The 27,630-nt window shown below is 36.6% G+C and overlaps 1 protein-coding gene across 1 annotated transcript; it reads left to right on the top strand.

Annotated features, from left to right (window-relative positions):
- The first annotated feature begins 334 nt into the window (after window positions 1-334).
- On the top strand, window positions 335-26,042 carry LOC141480191 (uncharacterized). Its single transcript, XM_074170080.1, has 4 exons — window positions 335-693; window positions 757-1,786; window positions 25,637-25,849; window positions 26,022-26,042. Exons 2-4 carry the CDS (start codon window positions 761-763, stop codon window positions 26,040-26,042), a joined length of 1,260 nt encoding a protein of 419 aa, XP_074026181.1. The 5' UTR covers window positions 335-693; window positions 757-760.
- Window positions 26,043-27,630: the final 1,588 nt, after the last annotated feature.

Here is a 27,630-nt window from a genome sequence, read left to right as displayed (position 1 = left end):
GAACTTCCGAGTGATCCCATCATCAGTTTCCATGGCACCGGTGCGAAAGCATATCATGTACAAAGTGTGTCTGATGAAATAAAGAAAGCAAAAGGTATTAAAAAATCCGTTATAAAAAATCAAATTTCAATTGAAGATTACATTAGGATTGTTGAAACAGGCGGTATAATATTTAGAAAGATGAATGTATTCAGGAGTGATTTACATGATATTTACACGTTGATGTGCAATAAAGTCGCGCTATCACATAATGATGATAAGCGATTCATCATTCCTAATACCACCAAGACATTACCTTGGGGCCACAACGATATTGAATTCTATCAGACAAGTTCCGAACAAAATTTAAGAATTCTTTTGAATGTACTGAAAGATGAAAACAGTATAAGTGACAAGAAATTAAATTTACTCATTGCCTTATTGGAAGAGCAATCGAGTAATTGAATTTTTTCACTCATTACCTGGTTTGTTCAACAAATTGTAAAATTCATACTTGTCGAATATTTCAAACGAATTATCCTACCCCACTTCCACCCCCACTCCCATTCCCACCCGAAGTGGTAGGGAGCATACGGCTATAAAACATGAGGAGGAGGCCACAGTTCATCATTCGATTGCAGTCTTCCTTCGAAAGAAGCAGCCAACCTGAGATACCTGCCAGCCAACTTAGTTGAAAATTCCAAGCAGCTTGATGTAAGTACACACTTCCATACTATTTATATTATATTGTCTAATATTTTCATTTTCTCTTTCTAGAATCATGTCTTTTCTGAGGAATGCTCTGATGACCCCGATTACCACTCTCAGTGAGAGACAGTTGGAGGATGTAGAGCGGAGGAGGGTGGTTGTCCTACAGGACATCATGGTACAACCACCAGCTGCAACACCAGCTGCAGCTCCCATTCCACCACCGGGGATGACTTCCACCCAGGAAGTGGCGGCTCCCATTCCACCACCGGGGATGACTTCCACCCAGGAAGTGGCGGCTCCTGACTTGAAGTTCTTTTTCGAGGACTTCAAACCAACCCCCGAGGAGGAGGAGATTGACCCCCCACCAACTTTGTCGACATTCAGTGGACCAACTTCTTCGTCAGCACCCCAAATTGAAGATTTACTGAATGTCTACAACCCGGACCTGGACGAGTCTCTGGCGGATTTATCGCATCTTCAAAGCTTCTTATCGCCCATCGAACCATTATCCCCCATCGATTCAGGGGATGAGTTCGAGAAACCGGTGAAGAGGGCCAAGAAGATGAAGAAGTCCGCACCTGTGAAGAAGTCCGCACCTGTGAAGAAGTCCGCACCTGTGAAGGCATCCAAAGCCAAAGGTGGGAGGGGTGGTAAGTTGAGTGCTTTTCGCAAAAAGTGTGAAAAGAACTCACCTTACGGTGGTTGGCCTACAGCACCCCTTCCAGTGATGGAGGTGCAGAACTTGGTGGAAGTCGTCGCCCAGGTCCATCGGGATGCGTCACCCCCTCCAGCCACCCCCCAGGTCCATCGGAATGCGTCACCCCCTCCAGTCACCCCCCAGGTACGTGTTGAGCATTCCGAACAAGAGGTTGGCCCGGAAAATGTCCTTTCACAGACTGTGGTAGAGGGTAATAAACTCAAAGAGTCTATTACCTATGCACAGTCTGTGAAAAAGAGATATTTGAGGGAAAAGAAGGTTGTGGATGGTTCTGATTCCAGAAAAAGGGCCTTGATGGCGGATATTTCCACCATCGAGGCCCAGAAACTGGAATTAGAGAAGCGAAACTTCAAGAAGAAGATTCGCAACAAGGAAAGAGTTTGGCTTACATCCAAAAATATGGACCTCTTGTTCAGGAATGGGATGCCATGTGCCAGGGGTTCCTTAATACCTAACCCCTTTTGTAAATATATTTTTGTTTAGTTTAAGTTAGATGTATGTTTAGAATAAAAAAATTGTAATTTTAGGAATATAATAAAAACTTGCATGTTAATTTTAAGGTTATGAATGTTATGAATGAAAAAATAAAATAAGGAATATTGGAGTGCATATCTATTTTGGTTGTTGCACACAAAATACTGCGTGGTTGGGGCAGTATTTATTCCTTCATTCTAGTCATTTTCTAGTCACATGTAGTATATAGAATAAAATTAGTTAAATAGAATAATTGTATAGAATTTCCATCATTTGAAAGTGTGCGAATTGTAAAATAGTTATTTTTTCTAGAGAATAAATAAAGGTGATTCTAGTAATGCTCTGAGTATAATTCCAAAACCTTTTGACACTTCTCTCATCATTACTTCTCTCAACATTATTCAAACAAATTTCATTTATGTGAATGTGTAAAAATGAAATCATGAATCTAATGAATATTATATTGGATTTATTCCCCAATTCTCACATCAATACTTGAATAAATAACCTAGTGGGTCTTTATTTTTCACATATTCCCCTTCCCTTACTCTACCCCACTTTCTTCAAATCATATAAATAAGATTGTATTCTCAATATTCTTCAACTTGTTCGTTCATCATGAATCAAGCAACACCAATTATTCGGGAAGCTGATTCCACCAGTGAACCTCATTTTGCCCCACCAGAGAATTGGTCCTATGGTGACATTCAAGTTGCTGTAGTTGATTCAACATCTCCCGATGATGAATTCGATGGGTATTCAGATACAACAATAGAGCTGAATGAAGAACAAGATGTAACCTCAGACGAAGATGAGTTTGAACATGATGAATTTGCCAGCCCAGAACTTGTGGATCAACTGTGGCTTGAAGATCATCAAATCGCTCCACCAAATATCATCGTGGTGGTTGATTCTCCCGAACCTGACATCATCATTATAGATGATGATGATGATGATCAGGTAGGTTAGGTTAGGTTTTCCTCGGAGTGCACATAGTACCTGGTTGGTGCACACGGAATGCTGCGTGGGTGGGGCAGCATTCAACCTAACCACTCTATTTGGTAGTAGTGAAAAAAATAGGGCTATATCGGTACACCCTTGCGGTGAAACGTTAGTTGTTTCGCTATAAAATGAACTAATTAGAAAATGGAAACAGTTAATCATTATCTTTGAATATCTTTGGAACATTATTTCAATAATGTTGATAAAAATTCGTATCATAAAGAAATTTCAAGCAATGTATATTCGGATAAGTAACGAAGGGAAAGGTTGTATAGGCGATCGCGAAGCGATCGCTTCGCGATCGTGAAGCGATCGCTCAGCAGGCCGCTTCGCGGCCTGGGGCGCTCAACATCCACCACTTGCATCCGGGGCGCGTTTTTTGCGACCCCCACCTCCCCCCCACTCCGCCTCCCACTATACCCCCTCCTGTGCAAGAGTATAAATGTAGGAGTTCCTCAATGTAATCTTCAGTTGAGTAGCTATCGTCAGCATGTCAACATACCAGGAAGCCGATTCCACGACCGGACCCCAGGCGGAAGAACCTACAGCGCCACTCCCGGATCTTCAGTTGGAGGATTCCGATATGGAGAATCCAGATATGGAGGCCGATTCAACCACCACGCCTCATCACCCTTCCACATCTTCGGTCCAGGTACTGCATGTGACCAGTACCGAAGACCACTCCGAAGACTCTTGCAGCTCGGATGATGATGATGACGATCTCTGGGACGACGACGCATTTGCGGAGGAAATGGCGTTTTCTGAGGGTTCGGTGATGTGGCAGTACTTCCCCCGACCCGATGACAGCGACGACGACGACGACTTGTAATCCTTCCCTTTTTTTTCCCTATTTTTTTCCCTATTTCACCCATCCTTTATCCTTCCTCGGAGTACACATTTTGTTTGGTTGGTGTACACGAGACACTGCGTGGTTGGGGCAGTGTCTACCTCCCTCTCTCCTTTCCACCTTTGAAATAAATATTCTGAATTACAATACCAATTACTCTTATTGACTACTCTGAATAAACACCCCTCGAATTTGAAATATTGTCTTATGAAAATTATATTTCCAAATCTTGACATGAATTCTGCAATTGTTCAGATAAGAGAGAGCTAGTATGTTATCAAACAGATTCAAATCCACTCGGACGCTTAAACAATCATTTTTCAATGTGATTTATTTTACAAAGATAAGATATTCAGAGAACTTACATATTCTATAACACATTTGTGCATACCTCATATGTATATGGATGTACATTTTAGAGGTATATCCATATATTACAAACTACTCTTCGTATGATTATGTGACACTCAAAATATTCTATTTCTTTGACTGAGTGATCAATCTTATTATTAGATATCTACACTTTGTTTGTAGCTCTGAAAAGAGCTGTATTTTTGTTGACCCGAAAGTCCACGGTAACTGCTCCGCAGATGGGGTGTTGTTGCAATCTCATTATGAGATATCTACTCTTTGTTTAAATAATGTAGCCCTGAAAAGGGCTGTTTTTTTTTTGTTGACCCGAAGGTCCACGGTTACATCTCCAGAGGTGGGGTGTTGTTACATATGATACAGACGGCTATTCTCCTAAAGTTGGTCAAAGGCCTATCACATGCTTTACACCATGTTTGCCCCATCTCCATGAAGCGGGCGGTGTAATGAATGTCGACGTGCTCATAATACCCTCCATTGTTATTCCGCACAGAATAAAAGCGGAAGCAACACCAACACAACTTCTCTATTTCACCGTCAATCGTTTTGATCCTGACATGGCTATCCGTTACACAATACAAATCTAACGGATCATCCAATGTCTCAGTGATATTCAACCACTCAACATTGCCAATAACTACTCCGCTGTCGTCAGTCTCGTGAGTCGAATCTGTTGCGATACCTTCATCTTCTTCTTCAACAAGACCTTCTTCATCATCATCAATGTCTAAATCCCCAACACCTTGCTCAATTGCCTCATCGTCTTCGATATTTAAGCCACCTTCTGCACCTTGCTCATTCACCTCATACTGCATATCTCCACCATCATTTTCTTCGTCAACACCCACTATCTGTCCAACGTCTTCAAACTCTTCCACCAGCTCATGGTTATTAATATCTCTCTGAGATAATAATGCTAACACAGCAGCTCTCTGGGCAGACATATTAATGTATTCTTGTGGTGATACTTGAATACTGACTGAAGTTTACAATCACTCACCGATTTTTATATGATTTTTGACAGTGGTGGTGGTAGCTCCCTCCACTCTACCCCACTCTTCACGGTACCTGTTTATAAGAGGGAAACATGGGAGCGTGAGAGTGTAGTTAAATTCATCGATTGAATATTTGTACATCTATCAGTGAATATGTCTTTCCCTAAAGAGTGGGATACAAAACCGACAATACGCGGCTTTCCAATCAAAATTGGCAAACATATAGTGTGTTACAACTGCCATGGGTATTGGCCTGAAACATATATCAACCCATGTACCGGCCTGTGTCGTAGATGTGTTGTGGCAAGGAATCCAGACCCACTTCGGAAGAGGATAAATGGTTCAACTCTAGAAGTAAGTGACTACCGCCAGCAGTGCAGAGAATGTTCGAAAGAGATTATGTGTAATAATATGGGCATTTCAAGGAATATATGCATAAATTGTGTAGCGACTTGCGATACATTAGTCCAGCGATGTCTACAATGTGGTGAATATAGTGTGGATTGTTGGAACAATTTATGCAGTGCTTGTAGAAATGATTGGCAATTGTGTGAGAATGTCGGCCAATTTCACCCCAACAGAGATGTCCACTTTCGAGAGTGCTGGTGTCTAACCCATGAAGAGCGGATAGAGAGACGGAGGATTCATGGAAATCTTATGCTAACATACACATCTTGAAGTGATTTCAATATGTTGAATTTATGAAAAATAAAACCAATAGTTTACATATTACTTGCATCATTTCTAAGGTTATTATTCTATTTAGTTTTTAATAAATAAAACAATTTTAATACACTATTTTTTTATTTTTTATCTAATATTGAGTACAATCATGATAATGTCATTACACTAAAGAATTTTCATCGATCCATGAGTTGTGATCTTCAGAGAACCCCAGCCACTTTACATAGAGGCGATGTCCTTTTCTTTTTAAAACTCGCTCCACCAAATACGTATTGGGATCTTTCGTTTTATTCAACTCCAGCCCATAAAAACAGCCTTTGATTGGTTGCCCATTCACATCTTCTAATGCATAAGTTATAGGTTCTGTATTATTAACTTTCACAACTTTGAATATTTCAGCTGTAAAATTTGCTGTATAACCTTTATCGAATGCATTTTTATATTTGCTGATTCGAACACTATCCCCAATTTTAAACGTATTTTTTTTACGTTTCACATGTGGACTCTTAGATTCGGCATACATTGACAATTTAGTAGACTGTTTCACATCTGCAGGTTTCATACCAATCGTACGATGAACTTTGTTGTTATACTGACGAGTAATTCTAGGAAGAATGTTCAACCACTTGTAATGACCTTGAAGTGAAAACTCCTTATAAAGCCAACTCTTCAATGTTCTGATTACTCGTTCTGCAATTGCAGCTTTTTTTGTGCTGAATGTTGAGTAATGATTGATGCTGTGTTTCTTCATTAACGATGAGAATTTCGAATTATAGAACTCAGTACCATGATCAGATTGTAAATTTTTTGGAGTATATTTAGCATCTTTCAACACGCTTGCCATAGCTGCAGTAACTGAATCACCAGTTTTATTCTTCAACGGCCTTGACCATACAAACTTTGAATAACAGTTGATAACTATAAGGATGTACCTACATCCCTCATTTTCTTTAGAATATGGTTGCATTTCCATCAAATCCATCTGCCACAAGTCAGAAAAACCCTTTATTATTGTCTTCCGACGGGGGAAATTTCGACGCGCCGGCTTGTGTATTTCTTTCACAACCTGCCATTTTGCATTACTCATATTACTGCTCTAAGACTTCTTCAAGATGATAAAATTGAGGAATCACTTTTCTACTGTTCAGGTGCAAGTGTAACGATTGACTATTAAACTTCAATGACTCGCTCAGTAAAAGTATCAACCAACTTAGCTATTACGTCAGTTCGCTTTTCCACATTACTCAATTGATCAGCTAATGCAGAAGTGATGAGTGCATTTTTGTCAATGATTATTTGCACCTCATTATGTTTTGAATCAATATGTTTTCCGATGTTACGTAGCGTTGATGCAATGAATTCTTGGAAATACTTCAGAGTTGTCTCATTGACTTTTCTAATGTGATCGTCAACATATCCTTTAGTAACAGAATCTTTACTGTCTACAGGTTCACCAACATTTTGAAACCGCTTATTCTGAATATCATAATCACCATTTGGTGTGAGAATGAATCCAACACCAGATCTTCCAACTATTGGTTTACTAACACCACCTCTTCTACGACCAAATTTATCAATTGTGGTATGCATAGTTAGATCGTTTGTGATCGACTGAGCCAGTTTCACACATCATATTCATGATATTGCGATCAATAGACTAATCCTTCTTCACGTAATTCCTCAATTATGGCTAATATTTCATTATCATGTCCGGTATGTCCAGCCAGTCGTGAACTCCAAAGTAGTCGAAGGCGATCAATCAATTCTTCGAGTTCATTCCAATAAACATAATCTGTATGCTTATTTCTGATATATTTTTTCTGGGTGGGTATTTTGATCATGCCAGCACCTTCTCTACTAGGGTTTCCATTGGATAATAATGGTAGGATTATTTCTCTATATTTCTTCCAATTATTCGATAGAAGACCTTGTTTTCTCTCATTGTATTTATATGCAGCCTTTGTTAATTTGAGTATATCACCATATGTGGTCATATCGGAAGAGGGGATATTTCTCGATGGTACTTTCATGAATATCAAGTTATATAGTTTTGGAGTGCCCTGATAAGAGCCAATAGTTTTACCATTTTTCATAAACACAATTTTCTCATCGATAAATTCCACATCAGCTACTCCCATTTGTAAATTTCCCGTTTCAGTGTTCATGTGTACTCCAAAGACTGTATCGTAAGAGGGATTTCCTGATAGTAACTTTTTTATATGCTTTTGTACTTCATCACCATCATCGAATACATTAGGTGATTGTGAATCTAAAGTTGTCAATTGAGAGGTTTGAAGATCCTTCGAGGAAGCCCCTTCAAATTTCGGTTTCCACTCACTTTCAATTATAGTTTTGGCTGTTAATGGTGTAGCAGGCTTTGTTTTCTGCATCACTTGATTCATTTGAGATGCTCCTTCAGTATTGGCAGATATTACTTTCAAAGGTGTTATTATTGGCTCATAGATCCTCTCGAGTGCTGATTGATCACCTAGACGACTACTTTTGATATAATTGAATTTCTTCCGAACGGCATCCGTTGCTTCAATTAACTTTCTTTTTAAACATATTTCATCATCATTTTTTCCCTCCATAATTCACTCCAAGAATTTGTATAATGAAGTGTTATCTCCACTATCTAGCACTCAAGTGATTCAATTCTTCAAGAACGTCAAGGATATATGAAAGCGTCGAATCCTTTTCGATAACGTCCATTTACCACTTCTCGATCCTTATCAATTACTAAAAATCCATATTTATCTTCCCAACATCTCGCACACATATCTTGAAATTGCTTATATGTTACATCTGGTGATACATGGTCGGAAAAAATATGATTGAGATTCATATCATCTTGTTTGAACATTACGATAAAATTTGCATTATCTCGTATCAATTGTTTCGGAACTCGTGAATATGTTTGGGCTAAATAGAAACAATCCACATTTTTATGACGACCCATACTGAAATATGATCGTATAACATCCTGTTTCTCGCACATAACATCATCAAAAATGAATATCGAATCAGGTTTGGCGTCTGAAGGCTCTACTATTTCACCTGCATTATTGGCAAAAGTGTAAAAACCCAACCCTTCGATTGGAGATAATACTTCACGTAAATACTCGTATTTAGGTTGATAAAGAGACTTTGAATAAAGATAAACATTTGCGAATCGTAATCCTAGAGGATGCGTTAGCAAAGAAATCATAACATTTGTCTTGCCACAGTTAGAAGGTCCAATAATCAGGCCGCGAATAGAAAGTGGAAGTAAAGATCCGTGACGTTGTTTGACACCGCTTCCCGATCCACCACCCACTTTTTCATCGAAATTATCGATGGAAAATTGCTGCTTCTGCTTCAATATGCGCATTGTATGACAGTTGGAGACTATATAAGCAGGGTTCCACATCGATTCCTTTATTTAAATAGGGGTTATGAGTCGATGCAGATCTACTGAATTGCATTCAAATAAAACTGGTAGAGGATTGATCAATTCCCTCATCAATAATCTACCATTTGAATTACACTTACCTGGCTATCAGTATTGCGGTCCGGGCACCAAATTGCAGAAAAGATTGTTGAGAGGTGATTCGGGTGTCAATCAGCTGGATTTTGCATGCAAAAAACACGATATTGCATATTCACAGAACCCTGATAATCTTGCAGCTAGACACATAGCGGATAAGGAGCTTGCAGAAAGTGCTTGGAATCGTGTCAAAGCAAAAGACGCTACTATTGGAGAAAAAGGAGCTGCTTGGCTAGTTACGAATATAATGAAAGGGAAACGCCGATTTGGTATGGGTTGTGACTCATCTCCCAAGCAGTCACACATTCCGAAGAAAAAGCGTTCTATTAAGAAAAAAAAAGTTAAAAAAATATTGAAAGCTTCTAAGGTGATAGCTTTTGGTTCTGGGATCGTTCAGAAAGTGCGTGATGTTCTACACAAAGCGGGTGGAAGTGAATTTGTTGTCAAAAATTCTAAAAGAGCAGCTGAAATTGCACTCAAAGCAGCACGCAAATATATGAGGGCTGCAGGTGGGAAAAAGAAAATTCGCACACCGCGAATCATACCGATTCCTAAAATTGGTGGAATACTACCACTCATTCCAATTTTTGCTGGTTTATCAGCACTAGGTAGTTTAGCCGGTGCTACTGCTGGTATAACGAAAGCAGTTCAAGCAGCAAAAGCGAGTAGGGAGCAGTTGAGTGAGACAAATCGCCATAATAAACACATGGAGGCAATTGCTATAGGTAAACAAGGAAGTGGTATCTACTTGAAGCCTTACCGCAAAGGATTAGGAGTCTATTTGAAACCTCAAAATTCAAAAAACTCATAAATTTGCTACCTAAAAGAGCTCTCTCCAATATCGACCTCAACTATTACGCTAAGAAAATGACGATTCCATATTTTCGGGGGGTATATATGCGTGACGATTTACCAAAATCAGGACCACTCCGATATGAATCTGCCATAGTAAATTTGGATAGTCGACATGGTCAAGGGACACATTGGGTAGCATATAGAAAAAGGGGAACTTCGATAAAATATTTTGATAGTTTTGGCGATTTACCCCCTCCCAAAGAACTGATTCACTATTTTTATATGGGTTCGAATCCTATCAATACTATCACATATAACTATAAGCGTGAACAACGATTCAACACAGTATGGTGTGGCCATTTGTGTTTGAAGTTTCTTCAGAACAAGACATGGAGTTAACACCAGTACAGGATAGGGAGAGTATCAAGAGGATGAGTCATTCATTGATCGCATATTCCAGAGTACGCACTTTACAAAAAATGAGTAAAGAACAACTCGCTGATATGCCGAAAGAGGTGTTGATTGGGTGTGCATCACATGAAATTGCATCTGTATGGGATAAGTTACCACAAAACCTACAAAATGATATTGATGTCTTGAAGTATCAGTACTGTCAAGAGCATTACAATGATTCCAGCGGTAGCAGTAGTAATTCCGATATGAATGATGGTCCACCTACAAGAAAAATTTTTTGTTGTTATTGTAAAGTGAATGATGTGAATGTAGTCACACATAATGATATGGATAGACCACCGAAAAAGCGACGATTGGTCCACAATTTCTGCTGTCAGCAATAAAAAGACATGAATCATCGAAAATTCGTCAGTCATGTCACGCACGTTTTCATTGTCGGGATTCTCTAGCGAGTTGAGTGCCAACTTCTACCCACCCATCGAATTGGATACCAATAGTAATTATGGTCTGGGATTACATGGTTTCTACTCCTACAATTCCATATTCAATGTAGATGCTAAGAATAATGTTATCGGCTATTCGAAGACAATTATCTCACCCCCCACTATTATAAAAATTCCACCTGGGGCATATGAAATTGATGAAATTAATAAGGTGATTCAAAGATTCATGAAATCCAAAGAAGTGCAACTAGAAAATGGAATTGAAGAAAATATCGACGAAGTATTTCTCCTACGTGCAAACAACAACACTCTGAAATGTGAAATGCGATCGAAATATTACATTCATCTCAAACATGAAAACAGCATTGCTGAACTTCTAGGGTTCGATGACAATGTTTTCAATTGTGGTGAAATACATGAATCAACATTGCCCGTGAATATCAATAAGGTGAGGATTATTCGTGTGGATTGTAATGTCACAGCTGGAGCATATTCGAATGGCGATGAAATCCATAGCATCTTTGAATTTGATATTGATGTAGAGCCCGGTTACAAACTCACCAAGGAGCCACAAAATATTATTTATATGCCAATCCGACCTGGTGGTCGTCAGTACCTCGACAATATCACTCTTCGCATATTGGATGATAATGGTAATCTGATCAATTTCAATGGTGAAAAAATAATAGTCAAATTGGAATTGATAAAGCTATAATAATCATCATTTCTCATATATTTATTCACAACATCGACAACAGTCATTAGTAACAATCATCGTTCCTCATACGTTGATTCAGAACATCGATGACTGTCATTAGTGTATCATAAAGAAAATGAGTAAAGGAAGCATCGATAAGTTTGGTCGCAGAAGTAAGGCAGTTTCAAATACTGTTTTGCGTGGGCAGCCTGGAGTTGGTTTCAAATTAACAACCGATGGAAACTTTGATATGGAAAATAAACGTTTGAAAAATATAGCAGAGCCTGAAGAGAGTACGGATTGTGTTAATCGAGGATATGTCGGTTTTTACATCTCAAAGATGAGAGGAGAATTAGATACTGATATTGACAAAATTAATTTGAAATTAGATGGAGTAGAAAAATATTCCGTATCAGTGAGGGAAGATCTCATTACGCTTGGACTGAAATTAGTAGAATTTGTAAAAAAGTATGAGCATATGGATAAGGATATCAAATCGCTGCAATCTGATTTGAAAAAACAACTCTCGATAAGCATTCAAACGATCGAGCAAAAACGATGGTGAGCGATGATCATCTGTGAAAAAAGTCAATATAAAGCTGAAGTTGATCAAATTGTTACTCAGTATTTGTTACTTCCTAACGCTGAGCAGGTGATATTCATTGATGGAACTATAAATTCTGCGATTATCGTTTCTAAAAATGGGGTTGTGCTTCAATAGTCAGCGATTGCCGCAGCGGCAGCAGTTGAGTCAGCATAATGTATTTGGTGGAGGCTATGATCATGTGCATTTAAAGAAGCGAAAATCCAGCAGTCGATTCATTCCACGTATATCTGCCAAACGGTCAAGATATAGAATAAGTGCTAGTAGCCTGAACTTTCTCAAATCTATTGGCTTGAAGGTGCGATATAAAAAATAGTAATAACATGGCGACAATCACCACAAGTGATAAATTGGAAGTGTTCGAGGAGCCCATGTTCGACCATTCCCTCATCAGCCTTCATGAGCATACATATAAGCCGTATGGTTCACCATATTACAAAAATTCAGATGAAATACGAATTCCAATCAATTATCAAGATCTCATACTCGATATTGCAGATAGTTACATTTATATCGAGGGGAAGTTCACACCATCTGATGCCACAAAGCGGTGCTACCTATCCAATAATGCTCTCGCCTTTCTCTTCGACGAAATTCGCTATGAAATGGGTGGTGAGCAAGTGGTTGTTGTTCGAAAACCCGGCATAACTACCACAATGAAAACGATGATATCATTCGGAAAAACGCATGCAAATTCGCTACTACCGATAGGATGGGGACTCGATGTGAATAAACAAGATATATTCGATCCCGTTAGCAATGTATTTAGTGGTAAATTACCCTTGAAGTATCTCATGGGTTTTGCTGAAGATTACAATAAGGGGATAATGAATGTGAAGCAGGAGCTCATTTTGATTATAGCTCGCTCATTCAAAAATTCATTCATTGGGGAAGTCGATGCAGATTTGGAAATCAATAAAATAGAATGGAGAATCAGGCACATTGTGCCGGAAGATCGACAGAAACTGAAACTATTGAATCGCATAAATAAAAATGGTAATAATGCTAAAGTGAAGGTGGCTTATCGTATGTGGGACCTTTATGAATTACCCACACTTCGTGATACATCCTCGGATATATGGGCGGTGAAGACAACCAGCAGCCTCGAAAGACCACGATATATCATCATCGGCTTTCAAAACACCGACCAATCCGAAAATATGTCAAAAGATGTAACGAAATTCACACATGTGAATATTAATAATATTCGACTATCTCTGAACTCTGAAGTATACCCATATGAGCGTTGGAATCTGGATTTCGACAAGAAGTTAGACTCATCAGCTTACTATGCATATGAAAACTTCCAACGTAGCTACTATTATAAAACTATGAGTGAACCGATGATGGATATTGGTAGCTTTCGCAACAACCCACTATTCATTATCGACTGCTCCCATCAACCCGAAGCTATGAAGTCATCCACTGTCGACATCAAAATAGAATTCGAAACACGCAAGGTGAAGTTTCCAGCAAACACCAAAGTATATGCACTCATCCTCCACGATGCTGTTCTATCATATAATGCTCTTAATGGCTCTGTTCAAACTGGATTGTAATAAGATTGACATGTAATATGCTATGAAATATTCGATATTGATGAATAATAAAACACTCAATAATTATGTTATATCTTTTATTCACCAAACAATTAGATACAAACAAATATGGATTGAAACATTATTTTATTCACAAACATATACAACAGATTTCAAATATTTACAACACCATCATTTATCGCTTCTTCCAGTTGCGGGTTGGGACTCTGTGGTTCCAATTGATATTTCTCTATGATATTTTGCGGTAGGTAGGTGCATATGTCTTGAAGAAAATGTTTCAAGTCTGCTTCAATTATTAACTCACAGAACTCATCCAAATTTCTACTCCCATATGAATATTTATGACACAATGCCACACCGAGTTCATACTTCTCACTAAGCTCCAAAAGTTTTCGCACCTCTTCAGCATCGTAACATACACTCAAATCATAATTTGATGAATGTAGAGCATCAAAACTCAGATCAGCCATCTCCCAAGCCATTTTTCTTATGGCGGAATCCAAATCCACTGCTTCCGGCCACTCTTGGGCTGAATATTGCATCCACATATTTATAGAATGGTGAGTTCTGGAAATTCATAAATGGCATTCATTAGTTTGCAAATAATATAAAAAAAAATATTCACTTGAAATCTGACTATGTCTATGAAGTGACCAAGTTGATACATATTTTATATTAATCTACCATATTTTCACTATTTACAAAAAAAAATCATAATTTCAAAATGTTCAATCTAAAACATTGAATTTCATCAATGATCGGGTTTTAGCACCAGGATAATCCTGCGAACTTTGACCCATATAAGTAAGTGTGAATTTGGCTTTGGATGAATTCACTTCACGAATGAAGTCTTCTGGTAATTGCTCTGTGACACGTTTTGGAAGCCATGCTTTAAAAGGAGTATCACTTTCCTCATCCAATAAAACTACTTGAATTGATTTACCATATCGTGTGGAATACATTGACATTTTTTCAATTTTATATTCTTTATCAATAACCAGAGCGTTTATAGGTTTCTGCTCTAAAGCTTCACTTTGTTGAATTATAGAAAAATTAATTTTTTCAATGTCAAATTTCAAATTATCCATATTCATAAATATAGTGAAATTACGGTTAATTAAAATAAAATATATATTCACCTCACTGACGAAAACGCCCTCTCGGATGGGTTGATACTCGTTGTCTTCACTTTGGAATTCGACAAGTACTTCTGTTTACCTATTTGGGTATTTTAGAGTGTCTAAACTGAATGTGGAAGCATGATATTCTGAACTTATATAGGAATTACCAACAAGGGAGGGGGCAACGCCGAACCCCACTGTTCAAGGTTATATTCTGTGCACGTCACGATTTCATTCAAGGTCAACATGCAATGCCACAGAGCAAGCTCAAGGTAGTCGAAGTGTCGAACGTCAAGGTCAAACCCCACACTCAAGGTAAAACACCGCATTCAATCTCATACTATGTGTACGACGTTCAAGGTTAGGTGACGTCATACGATATTCTGAACTTATATAGGAATTACCAACAAGGGAGTGGACAACGCCGAACGCCCACTGTTCAAGGTTATATTCTGTACACGTCACGATTTCATTCAAGGTCAACATTCAATGCCATGGAGCAAGCTCAAGGTAGTCGAAGTGTCGAACGTCAAGGTCAAACCCCACACTCAAGGTCAAACACCGCATTCAAGCTCATACTACGTGTACGACGTTCAAGGTTAGGTGACGTCATTCAAGGTCGTGTGACGTCTCAAGGTCAAAAGGGGTGGGGGGAGGCGTTCAGTCGGCATTAGCACCCTACTGATGTGAAAAACTCAATTGTTTGTAATAAAGAAATTTTTGTTTTCACCACTTTCATTTGTAACTAACGTTACTGCAGTTTTGTCCTATAAGGGCATTTTCAAACTTACACATTAAATAATGTATGATGGAATCGGCCGATACTTGATGAAAATCCAAAACTAACGTACCTATTCTAAAAACACTTTATTGTGTGATTTTCACTAGATAGTTTTACAAAAACGCAACACGTGTTTCGCCATACAATGGCTTCCTCGGGCGTGTCTTAATTAATTTTAAGATTAAGACACGCGTGTCTTAATTAATTTTAAGATTAAGACACGCCCAAGGAAGTCATTGTATGGCGAAACACGTGTTGCGTTTTTGTAAAAGTATCTAGTGAAAATCACACAATAAAGTGTTTTTAGAATACGTTATACATTGAACTTTTGATTTATTTCTTTTATTTGTAACTAACGTCACTGCAGTTTCCTCTGAAAAGGATATTTTGAAACTTTTACATTGAACATTTGATGTATAAGTTTGAAAATGTGCTTATAGGACGAAACTGCAGTAACGTTAGTTATAATATAAAGGTGGTGAAAAACACAGTAAGTTTCAATTCTCTTTTCTTCATTATGATTTCCTACCACGTAGTAACGGCTACATCCATCAGTTTTCCCCTGACGTTTATGTCTGACTGTATGTATTTTTGAACGCGATGAACTCAAAAACTACCGAAATGATTGTTATACAGTTTCTTCTAGTAGAGGAAGTGATTTGAGAAAATAACGGTTCATGTAATAATAATAATAATAATCTTTATTCAGCAGCAGATATATCAGTGAAAAGAGAGAACAAAAAAAGAAATATAAAAAAATATATACATATATAAATACGAGTTCGAGTTACACCTCTCGAAGCGAAGCAGTAACTCGTCTTGATAATGCCATCTGAGATGATGGCGAAACGTCGACTATCGAATAGTACCCAACGGATGAACACCCGGAAGAACAACACATCATATATATATATATATATATATATATATATATATATATATATATATATATATATATATATATATATATATATATATACATATGAGATGCGCGCTGAAAAGGCGAAGTTCATCGTGAGCATAGATATGCTCACAGATGGTCTTCCACTTAACCTGTAGGTATTCTAAACAATGTAGGAAAAGAAATATTTTTAAAATATTTTAAAAAAAAATCAAAAACAAAAAAATACTCACATATATATACACACATATACACCCATATACACATATATAACTAGAGCACTAAAAAGTCTCAACCATTTACAAGAGTTCCATATTCTAATCATTAACCGTAAGTATTATCTAGAACAAAAACCATGCATGTTCAAAATAACAGAAAAAAAAGATATTATAAAAAAAATCATACATTTCAATCCAGTGGGAGAGAGACAGAGAGACAGGGGTTTCAACCAGTAGGGGATTTTAAGGCTTCTCTAATATGTTTTCGAAATGTCATAATCTTCATATTTTTCAGTTCCTTCGGTATTACATTATATACTTTTGAAATATTATAAGAAAAGCTACGCTCAAATATAGAAGTTTTATGGACGGGTGGAGTTATAGTTCCCTTGGAACGGATGTTCAAATTATGAACATCAGTACGAAATACGATTTTCCTATACAAGTAAGATGGTGCCTTGGTCTGAATAATTTTATGATATAAAATGCAACATACTCGACCATCCAACTTCTTTTAATCTATGGGTGATAGGCAGACGCCTACGAACACCATAAATGAATCGAAGGCAGTATTTTTGTATCCTCTGTATCCTCTGTGCATTAGCTGCAGTGAGACAAGGACCATATACAGTATCGCAATGCGAGAACGTTGAAAGCACGAGAGATTCGCAGAGCATTTTTTTGATATTTTTGTTCAGCGAGGCATGATTCCCGTATAGTATTTTGAGCTTCCAGATGCTTTTCCTAATGCATTCTGAGATATGTTTATCGAATCGCAGTGAGTAGTCCATCCAGAGACCTAAATTCTTCACAACATCGCAATATTCGATAGGAATATCATTAATTTTGATGGTAATTTTACTTTCCTGAAAGAAAAGTCTATCGTTTTTCCTACCGAAAACCATTGCTTTACATTTAGTAGGGTTCAGCAAAAGACAATGATCTTTGGAAACTTTGTGGATTCTATTGAGATTCTCATTAATTTTCCGGCAGTCATTTCTAATATCAGTGGGGTGAAAGGAATAAATTAACTGGGTATCATCTGCATACATTTGCAAGTGCCCATGGAGTATAAGCCTGCTAAAGAAGACAGTATATATTGTATAATGGATTGGTCCCAGAATAGACCCCTGTGGGACTCCACAACTATTTTGTTTCACTGTAGAGATTTTATCATTCAGAATAACCCCTTGTCCACTATTATAGAAGATTCTAAAAAACGTAAACCTAGTTTTGAATGACGGATAAGTGGACTACCACACTATGATATGTTTCCAAATATTCTAGACCAATCCAGAATAATTCGGGATGTTCTGGAATGCTTTGAAGTGCTATCGAAAGTTCAGAACTCTTCTATAACTTCATATGTCTTCAGAAATGACTGCCTTCTTCATGAACAAAATGCGTCAACTGTGTAACTTTCGTTAAAATTCGATGAGAAATCGCGAAATGAGTTACTCCAATGGAATAGGAATCGATCTGAATTACATCTCATGTCCTTGGATGATCTTCAATTTTATGAATTGTTAAAAACCACAGCTGTAATATTGAAGACTTCAAACCATATAAACGAAAGAACTGTCAAACTATGGTAATACGTCAGCAATTGCTAAATTTGATTGATCTCTTCGGTTGTCTATCATCCAAACAAGATAAAAATAGGATGCTACATAAAAGTATGTTTATTTTCGCGTACGTTTTTTTTTTGATGACGCATGTATATTGACTCGTTGCGTATATATTTTATACATATTGTTGAAACAAAATGAATGGTTCTGTCCCTGCTTTGACAGGTTACTGATTTCAAAGTATGTTTTTTCGCGTACGTTTCTTATTGATGATGCTCGTGTAATGACTCGTTTTGTATATATTATCTACATATTTTTATAACCATATGAATGATTCTGTCTCCGTTTTGAAAAATCACTGATTTTGAACTGTAAGAAGGAAAAAATTACGAAAGTATGTTTTTAATTGATGATGCTTGTGTAATGACTCGTTGTGTATATATTATATACATTTTGTTATAAAAATATGAATAATTCTGTCCCCAGTTTGAAAGGTAACTGATTTCAAACTGTATGAAGAAATTTGTCTACAAAAGTTTTTTTTTTCGCGTACGTTTTTTATTGATGACGCATGTGTAATTATTCGTTGTGTATCATATATTATATACATATTGTTATAATAATATCAATGATTCTATATCTGCTATGCAAACTTACTGATTTCAAACTGTATGAAAAAAATATTTCGAATATTGCCTGTTTTTCTTTGACGGAACTACCAAAAACATCGTATCCGTTCTCTTTACACTTCTTTACTATTGCATCAAATTGTCATCAATCAGTTTGAATTCATTTTATTGCACGCTATTGGTAATGATATTGACACGTCTCGCTGGGAATAGAAAACGAATGAAAACATATAGGAATAGGATGAGCAAATAAGGCGATATTGAAAAACCCGGCTCATCGATAGTATCGACGTTTATTTGGTTTAATTTTGTGATGCATTTTGATTTATGGAGAAAATGGGGAAACATACGATACAAACAGATTTGAATACACGAATCTCCAAAATTTTAATATAGCTGTTGGAGTTTGTAATATTAAGTTATGATTCAGCAGTTTGTGGATGAAATACCACATACTTATTAAAATCACTGATTACACCATTCTACACATCAGAAATATATCTAAAAAAATTCTCGGATGTCGATAATTATGTTAGTGACTCTATTTTTTACATAACATTTTTCACTTTTCAAGCTCTTGTTCTTGATCATTTCATTCAAAATTTCCTAAATTGAAAAAATGTAAATTTGAACTGCGAAAATTCAGTTGAAAAACATTCGGTTTCGTTTTCATGAACTCATTTTTCACAAAAGGACTGTAGTACTATAATTTTAGATTATTAACAATAACTATTTAGGAGTCTACACTCATTTTTGCTATATTTTCACATTTGCTATATCATTTACGTAACAAACAATACATTGACAACGACAAAATTCGTTTTTCCATTTCCGAGATACCTACAAACATTACGTATAATAAACTGGTTTCAACTAAAAAGATTAATTTATATCACAGGTGATAAAATTCACCAGAATATCACTACTCACCGTTATCAACAATCTGGATGAAAATTTCTATCGATGTTGTTTTTGGTGTACTATCTTGAGGATATGACTCAACTGGATGGAAAAAATAAGATCGTTTAGAAGAAACAAACAAGGTGTGAACACAAAATGTTATCAGATCCCAAAGAGACTAGTATCCTAACAGCAGTATTTTCATTCTAAATCAATGTTACAGTAGGAAACAAACTTTGTAGTGTTGTGAATTTTGAAAGCAAATACAGAACCTGGACAATATATTTGATCTTTTAATGACTAACATAATATTCAATCCATCCCAAAACTGACAACGAATCAGAATGGGCTCCAGAAAAGATATCCATTGTAGAGTGATAGTCGACTCTACACATAGCATAAAAATAGAACCTGATTTTTTTATGAGAGTTTTGTATGTTGCACTGATAGTAATGTGACCACACTATACGCATATTTCAAAAAGAATAAATAAAAAATAATGCGATACTTGCATGACATTAATGATAACTGTTTACCGGAATTTCATAATCTATAAAACATTGTAGTAGAGCTAAATTTGGATGACCATTGAAGTTGAGTGAATCCCCAGTTTTCTTCAAAGTATTATAGACAGCTTAATCACCAAAAATGAAAGAATTCAAAAATCTGTGTTTTCGTTAACCAGCTGTTGCCTCCTTATGAACGACAATCCTCAAAAGTGGAAATTTGTACCAGCTGAGGATTAACGGGGTTTCACCTTTCAACGTGTGATTCCCTGCACGTGTTGGGGTCGATAGCCAGTGAGAATCTATCGCAACGTGAACTACTATTTCACCCGAAGGGCGACTGAATGAGTGGAACAAACCACTCCAACCCAACCGAGTACCTTCCCACCGGTAGCCAATACCCTCAGAATAACTCACTGGGCTGTTTCCCATAAACTGATTCAACAGTTATTCATTCATTATTGAATAATTCATAAGGTGGCAAAGAAATTAACTATATCTTGTTTACTGGTAGAGAAAATATTAATGACTCCCTTACAACTAGGAGTTGAGTACTTGTGATGCACTGTTTGGAACCTTCGTTGTGGTAATTAATATAACTGGAGTTTACTGTGTTCACAACTAACCATTATTTTAACACCTCGACACGTGTTTCGATCACCAAGTGACCATCACTTCGTGATCGGAACAGGTGTTTAAATGAAGGTTTGGAAGATCAAACTTCCTCTTGAAGATGATCACTTGGTGATCAAAACACGTGTCAAGGTGTTGAAGTAACGGTTTGGTGTTGAAAGAAACTTCAGTAATATTCAGGAGTTGAGTAATTCTTTCTCAAATTGATAACGGTCTCAAAAGAAATTGACTATACTAGAAATGTCATTCTCAATAAAATCGAGATAGCATTTGTAGCACGTATTTTTGAAATTATTGTACGTAACAGTAGTTTGACAAAATCATCGTGAAAAATCAAGGGCAGATAGTTGTTGGTTCACAGATGGATCAAAAACACCTTCCGGTTCTGCTGCAGGTGTTTTCAGTCGTAGAGATATCAACCTACCTAGGAACCTTTGCGACTGTATTACAAGCGGAAATTAACGCTATTGAATTGTGTGAGGAGAGATTGAAAGAATCCAACCTCATACACAAGTCAATAGAGATATTCTCGGATAGTCAAGCCGCGTTGGAAGCTCTTGGCTCCTACCGAACAACGTTTGAATTGGTATCAAATTGACAAAAACGACTCGCCTCGATAGGAGGATTCCTGGTCATACTGTCCTGAAAGGCAATGAGGCTGCTGACTCCCTTGCAAAGGAGGGTGCTTCAAGTCACTTCATTGGACCTGTCTATGGCATCGCTTTAGGCCTTGCCAAACAAAGATTGAACACCTGGATGGCAAGAAGAATTATGTACTTCTGGCAGAATTTTTCAGGATTGCTCACTCCAAGGCATTTATTCGTCTTTCGAAGCTTGATACCAAACAATTGTTGGGCAACAGTAGGGACGAACAACGATGTCCACCAGACCTTCTTTCGGGTCACTGTTATCTGAATCATATGCAGAGACTTTGACTGTCGGAAGACAGTGTGTGTCGCCTCTGTTTGGAAAATGATGAAACAGCAGAGCACATACTTTGTGCCTGCCTCGCTGAGGACCGAATCTGGTTTTTAGAGTTCGGCATGCAGAGCCGTACTCTTACCATCTGACCTGAAAGACCACTCACCATACAAACTAATCGGCTTTGTTAAGAAGCTGGGTTTATTTGGTCGAGTGTGAATAGGTGTGAGCCACAATAAAACCTTGCGGGTTGTGGTGGAGGGTCGAATAGATCCACTCACTGGGACCTAACCTAACCTTACCTAATATAAGAGTAGTTTGAACATTTCATATGCCACACCCATTTTCATTTTTATTCCATCCTTGCTTATCTTCAATGGCTTATGAAGTGGAAATACTTCATACTGAATAACACTAAATTTCGTATTTTTTCAAGAAATAGTGAGTCAAAACTATGGCTCTGATTTTATTGAATATCAATTCGAAAAAACCACTATCTTTATCAAACATTGACACAGTTGTCTGTTTCTTACCCTTTTCTCGTTTATTCATTCTCTTCGAAATCCAATTCTCGAGAGTAATAAAAATTTCATGAACCCTCGATTCGAGTGCACCATATTTCCAATTTCTGCAATTTCTAGTACAATGTTGGCTCCATTAAATATTCATTCAGTATCAACAACCGACAAAGCTTCACTCACTATCAATTGAATCGGTAAGTTGATATACCTTACTTTATTCAATTCTCGATAAGTGATAGTCTGTCATGTTCCTTGATGGAATTAATATACATTCTCATAAGGTACAGTGTCAGCCAATGAATGAGTAACCTACAGATGGTGATATTTGTTGAGATATGTCAGTATTAGTATCTATGCTGATTGTTAAACTGAAACATTATCAATTGCAGATGAAACATGTGCAACTCTCAAATAGATGTGTTAAAGATAGTTGAGAGGTATACCACTGTAGCTGTAGTACCACAGGGTAGCGTTTTTGGCCCATTCTGTTCCAAGCATATAGTCAACCCTCTTACGCAAGTAGCCTGATCACCAAACAGCATCTATGAGTCGCTAGCCAAACTGAATTGTAAACCTCAGTACAATAAGCAACGTTTCTATCAAATCTATCTTGAATTGAAATCCTAGTAAAATATCGGCTTCATACTATCAATGGTGAAAAATTCACTGCTAACTAAAGTGAAAGACCTAGGTATACAGTTTCATGGTGAAATAAAGATATATCAAGCTTTTGATTAGATACTCTTGAAAACAGTCATCAGGTATCTTCCACCAACTTTGCGAAAAGAGTGGGGAATTCTCATCCACACGTCTGTTTATCTGTCTGTCCGAACGCAATGAATTGAGAAACTATTGTTTCATTGTTTTCACCAAAAGACGAACTGATCCAGTGTTAAAAATTGACCTTATATAAAATGGTAATAGGAATATACGATATTAGATGAAAACGTTAGTTAAGTCATACCTTTTATGCACAATATAATTGATCTACACACCTTGAAATTCGACTCAATATCTCAGGGGTGATCGCAAAATAAAAAATGTCGTGCGACAAGATGAATCCAAGTGGTCGCACGAACTGGTGCCACATGCGTTATGAAAATGTTGCAAGTGCATTGTTTTTTTTTTGTAATGAACCAATTTAATAGTTGAGGATCGCATTCGTATTCGATGAAGTCATTTTTATCTACTAATAACAAGCTGCAGCCATGCGATGACAGAAAAAACATGAAACGGGTTCGAAAAATGCTTCTGGTATTCCAGTTCAATATTATACTGATATGAGCAGAATTTCTTTTGTTTTGTATATTATTCATCATTTTTGTTCATCGTTCTTACTGTGATCATTTGAGATATCTCATCTTTCTGAAAATATTTTGACGATAATGAGTATAATGTTGAAGATATAGATTCGTGAAATTACTAATTTTATTTTGAGAAGTCATTAGTATCGTATCAGCTGTCAGTTATGACTGCTCAAAAGAGTGTTTCCTTTTATATTTCACAAAAATAATTGCTTTATTTTGGTCATTTTTTTTCCCAAATTTTATCCAATCATTATTGACAATTAGAAATAGCATATCGTCTTTCCTCTTCTCATCATCATCTCTTCTAGTCATCATCAGTTACCCGATGAAAATTCGAATTAGATACTACCTGATTTTTTAATGGTTAGTAATCACTAGATTGCTTTGCTGTATATGGTTTCAGTTGAACTTGCAATTTTAAGTAGGTTGGAATCTTGAAAATTCATTATTGCTAGATTCTCAGTAAAAAAACTTGAACCGAATTGGATGATCCCCTTATGCTAGTTCTAACTAGAAATGAAAGGTATTTTCAATCGAAATGTGAGTTGTTACATAATCGCCACAAAATTTCATGACATATTCACAAAAAACTCTTCAATCATCTATATACTATCAGTTTGCATGGACATATGCCCTTGTGCGAACCACACCAGTGGATATATGGAAATTTCAAACCATAAATAAACCATGCTTCCAATGGAATACTATAACAAAGTGGAGCCTATATTCAAACCGCCAAAAGGGATTCATCTCCTGTGTTTTTCTGCAGCTTTCACTACAAGACAACTGTCTGGAATCAGACACCAAAAACAAAAAAAATCTTCCGATACCAGACAGCTTTATTTTGACCTACGTTAGGTCCCATCAGAGGTGCTAGGCTCAAACATATTGGACTAATCTGTACTTTAAGGATGAGTCTGAATATAAATTAGCATGTATATATTCCTCTACGAAACACCTTCTATATGAGCTGACTTGTGGCTCTTGCCTAAAACTGTATATTTATTGGCCAAACAGGGAGAACATTTCCCCAAAGAACTAAAGAGCATAGAAGTAGTTCTGTGAATAGAAAGACCGATTCCACATTTGTAAACCATCTCTTAGCAGGAGTACATGAGTGCAATCATCAATAAGACGTGTTACATTCAGAAGAGAAAAGTTTGAAACAACTCAGTCTTCTAGAATGTTTAGAAATCAATAGATTCAAGAATTTGGATAATTTACTGGATTATCAATTAGAATTGAATAACTTTAATTACGGGGAGTTATTACTATTACTATTATTACTAAATACTTTTTCAAATATGGAAACCGTTACTTCATAGGTAATTTAATTCATTACAAACTCAGGTAAAACTCAGGTGGGTACTTGAAATGTAGGTACTCCAAATTGTAAAATTAGGTATATTGAGTATTGAATATGTATAATAAACTTAGTAAAGACACGCCCGAAGAAGACATTGTATGGCGAAACACGTGTTGCGTTTTTGTAAAACTGCTTGGTAAAAATCTCACAATAAAGTGTTTGTTGAATACATTGTATGACATCGACAGATTCCACGGCAGATACCGAGAATATCAATGAAAAACGAAGCTGACAATAGGTATTTTCCGTGCATGGGTTGATGTCAAAGCCTGATAGGAGCCCTTGAATGAGCAGTTCTTGAGTTTACTATCGTAATTATAGTAATTATAGACCAATATCTGTTATAAACAACTTAGCAAAAATATTTGAAGAGGTGGTAAAAAAGGACTGTTGGATTTTTTTCACAAACATAATGTCATCACTGATAGGCAATATGGTTTTGTGCAGAACTCAAACACTGAGAATGCTGTAGTGGATTTCCTGGAGGAGACAGTCGGGGCCTTGGACAAATCGATGAAATGTGTTGCAGTATTCCTCGACCTTGCCAAGGCCTTCGACACAGTTTCTCACGAAATTTTACTCAATAAGCTGCACCATTACGGTGTACGTGGTCTGTCGGCTGACCTTATGACTGATTACCTAACAAGTAGAGTACAACAGGTAAAAATTGGACAAGAAATAAGTAACGTTTCAAAAGTAAAAATCGGTGTATCACAGGAGACAGTATTAGGACCGATAGTGTTCCTTGTGTACATGAATGATATTACAAGAATTAATGGATTTAAAGGACACTATTTTTGTTATGCAGATGATACAGCTCTGATCTTCACAGGAGAAACTTGGGAGGAAGTAAAAAAAACTACTGAGACTGACTTGCAAAAAATACACGACTGGCTAAACTTAAACAAACTCACCCTGAATATTGAAAAAACAAAATTTCTCACATTTACGCCAACAGTCACTACCCAACCAAAAAATATTCTGATACAATTACACATCACAAACTGTCATAAGATCGATTGCACATGTTCCATAGTAAAAAAAAGTAGAAAAAATCAAATATTTAGGAGTAGTCTTAGATCAATGCACGCGCTGGTCAGATCACATCACAAATGTTAATAACCGTTTAAGAGTCTTGATGCATAATTTTTATATCTTGAAAGACGTACTTACCAGAAGAAATCTCCTTTTACTTTACAATTCCCTGGCTGAATCTGTAATGACCTACTGTATTACAGCATGGGGTGGGGCCTTCAATACTACACTTGATTCTCTACAAAAAACACAAAATATTCTTCTAAGAATTATTCTGAAAAAAAATAAACGCTATGCCACTGACATGCTATACCAAGAATCACAGGTCTTGAATATAAAACTGTTTTTTACTCACCAGTGTTTAAAAAGAATGTACATCAGACACGAAACATCTAACCAGAGAAAAACTGGAATAACCAGATCCACTAGTAATTTGAATCTCAGTATACAACTTTTCAGAAAATCTTTAACGCAAACATCTTTCTTTTTTCTTCGGCCCTAAATTCTTCAACTGCATTCCGATTGAATTGAAATCTATTCGAAAACTAGAACAATTCAAAAAAGAAACAAAGAAACATATTCTACAATTTTCAAACAAATTTTATAATATAATGAATAATAATTTAAGATGAACCTTACCTTTAAAAACTATCTGTTCTTCTCTGTAACTGACCCTGCTTGAAACGGTTTGGAATCCTCACCATTTGCAACTTATATTATATAATTATTTGTTATTTTTTTAAAAAAGAAAAAAATTTATTGAATCTAGCATGTTAATTTTTCTACTGATATTTTTCTCTACTCACTGCTTAGTTATAATCATAAAATGTACACTTTTTTAGAAAGTCTATAGATCTAGTACATGGCAGAACAGATAAACATATCTAGGTCAAGTTACTGGATCTGAGACTTTTGAAAAACACGATATGTTACATGTAAATATATAAATTGTACTTCAATATATCAATATATCAATATCAATATCAATATCAATGCCAAAGGTAGCGTCTTTGTAAAGGAGAATATCATTGCCTGTTCTAACTCGAATTTGTCCTTTTGGGGGAAGTCGAATTTAACAATATTTTTGCGGTTCACAACGGGTGAGTCATAAACCAGGTCAAGAAAAATATTGAATTGTGAACGCTTTGCTTTACATTCTGGTTCCATCCACCATATTGAACAGTTCATTTAATTTGATACCAGTGTTTCAAGGAAATCTTTAATTTTTGTAACCACACAATGCAATAGAAAACAAATTTGTTTTGGTTTCTGGTTGATTTTCAATGAATTTATAATAATGTCTCAAATTGTAAGTGTTCGAGAAGTATTGAATCGAGCATAGAAAAGAACCGGTCAGAGGTTGAAAACGCGGAATGATGACCTTGATCCCTCTTCATTCTATGACT

Source organism: Leptinotarsa decemlineata, unplaced genomic scaffold (genome assembly GCF_025532065.1).
Source record: "Leptinotarsa decemlineata unplaced genomic scaffold, Ldec_3_MD MMD2_P_RNA_scaffold_6, whole genome shotgun sequence".
In the NCBI taxonomy this organism is placed as follows: Eukaryota; Metazoa; Arthropoda; class Insecta; order Coleoptera; family Chrysomelidae; genus Leptinotarsa; species Leptinotarsa decemlineata.
The sequence above is the reverse complement of the archived record's forward strand: the minus strand, read 5'-3'. Positions and strand labels throughout refer to the sequence as shown.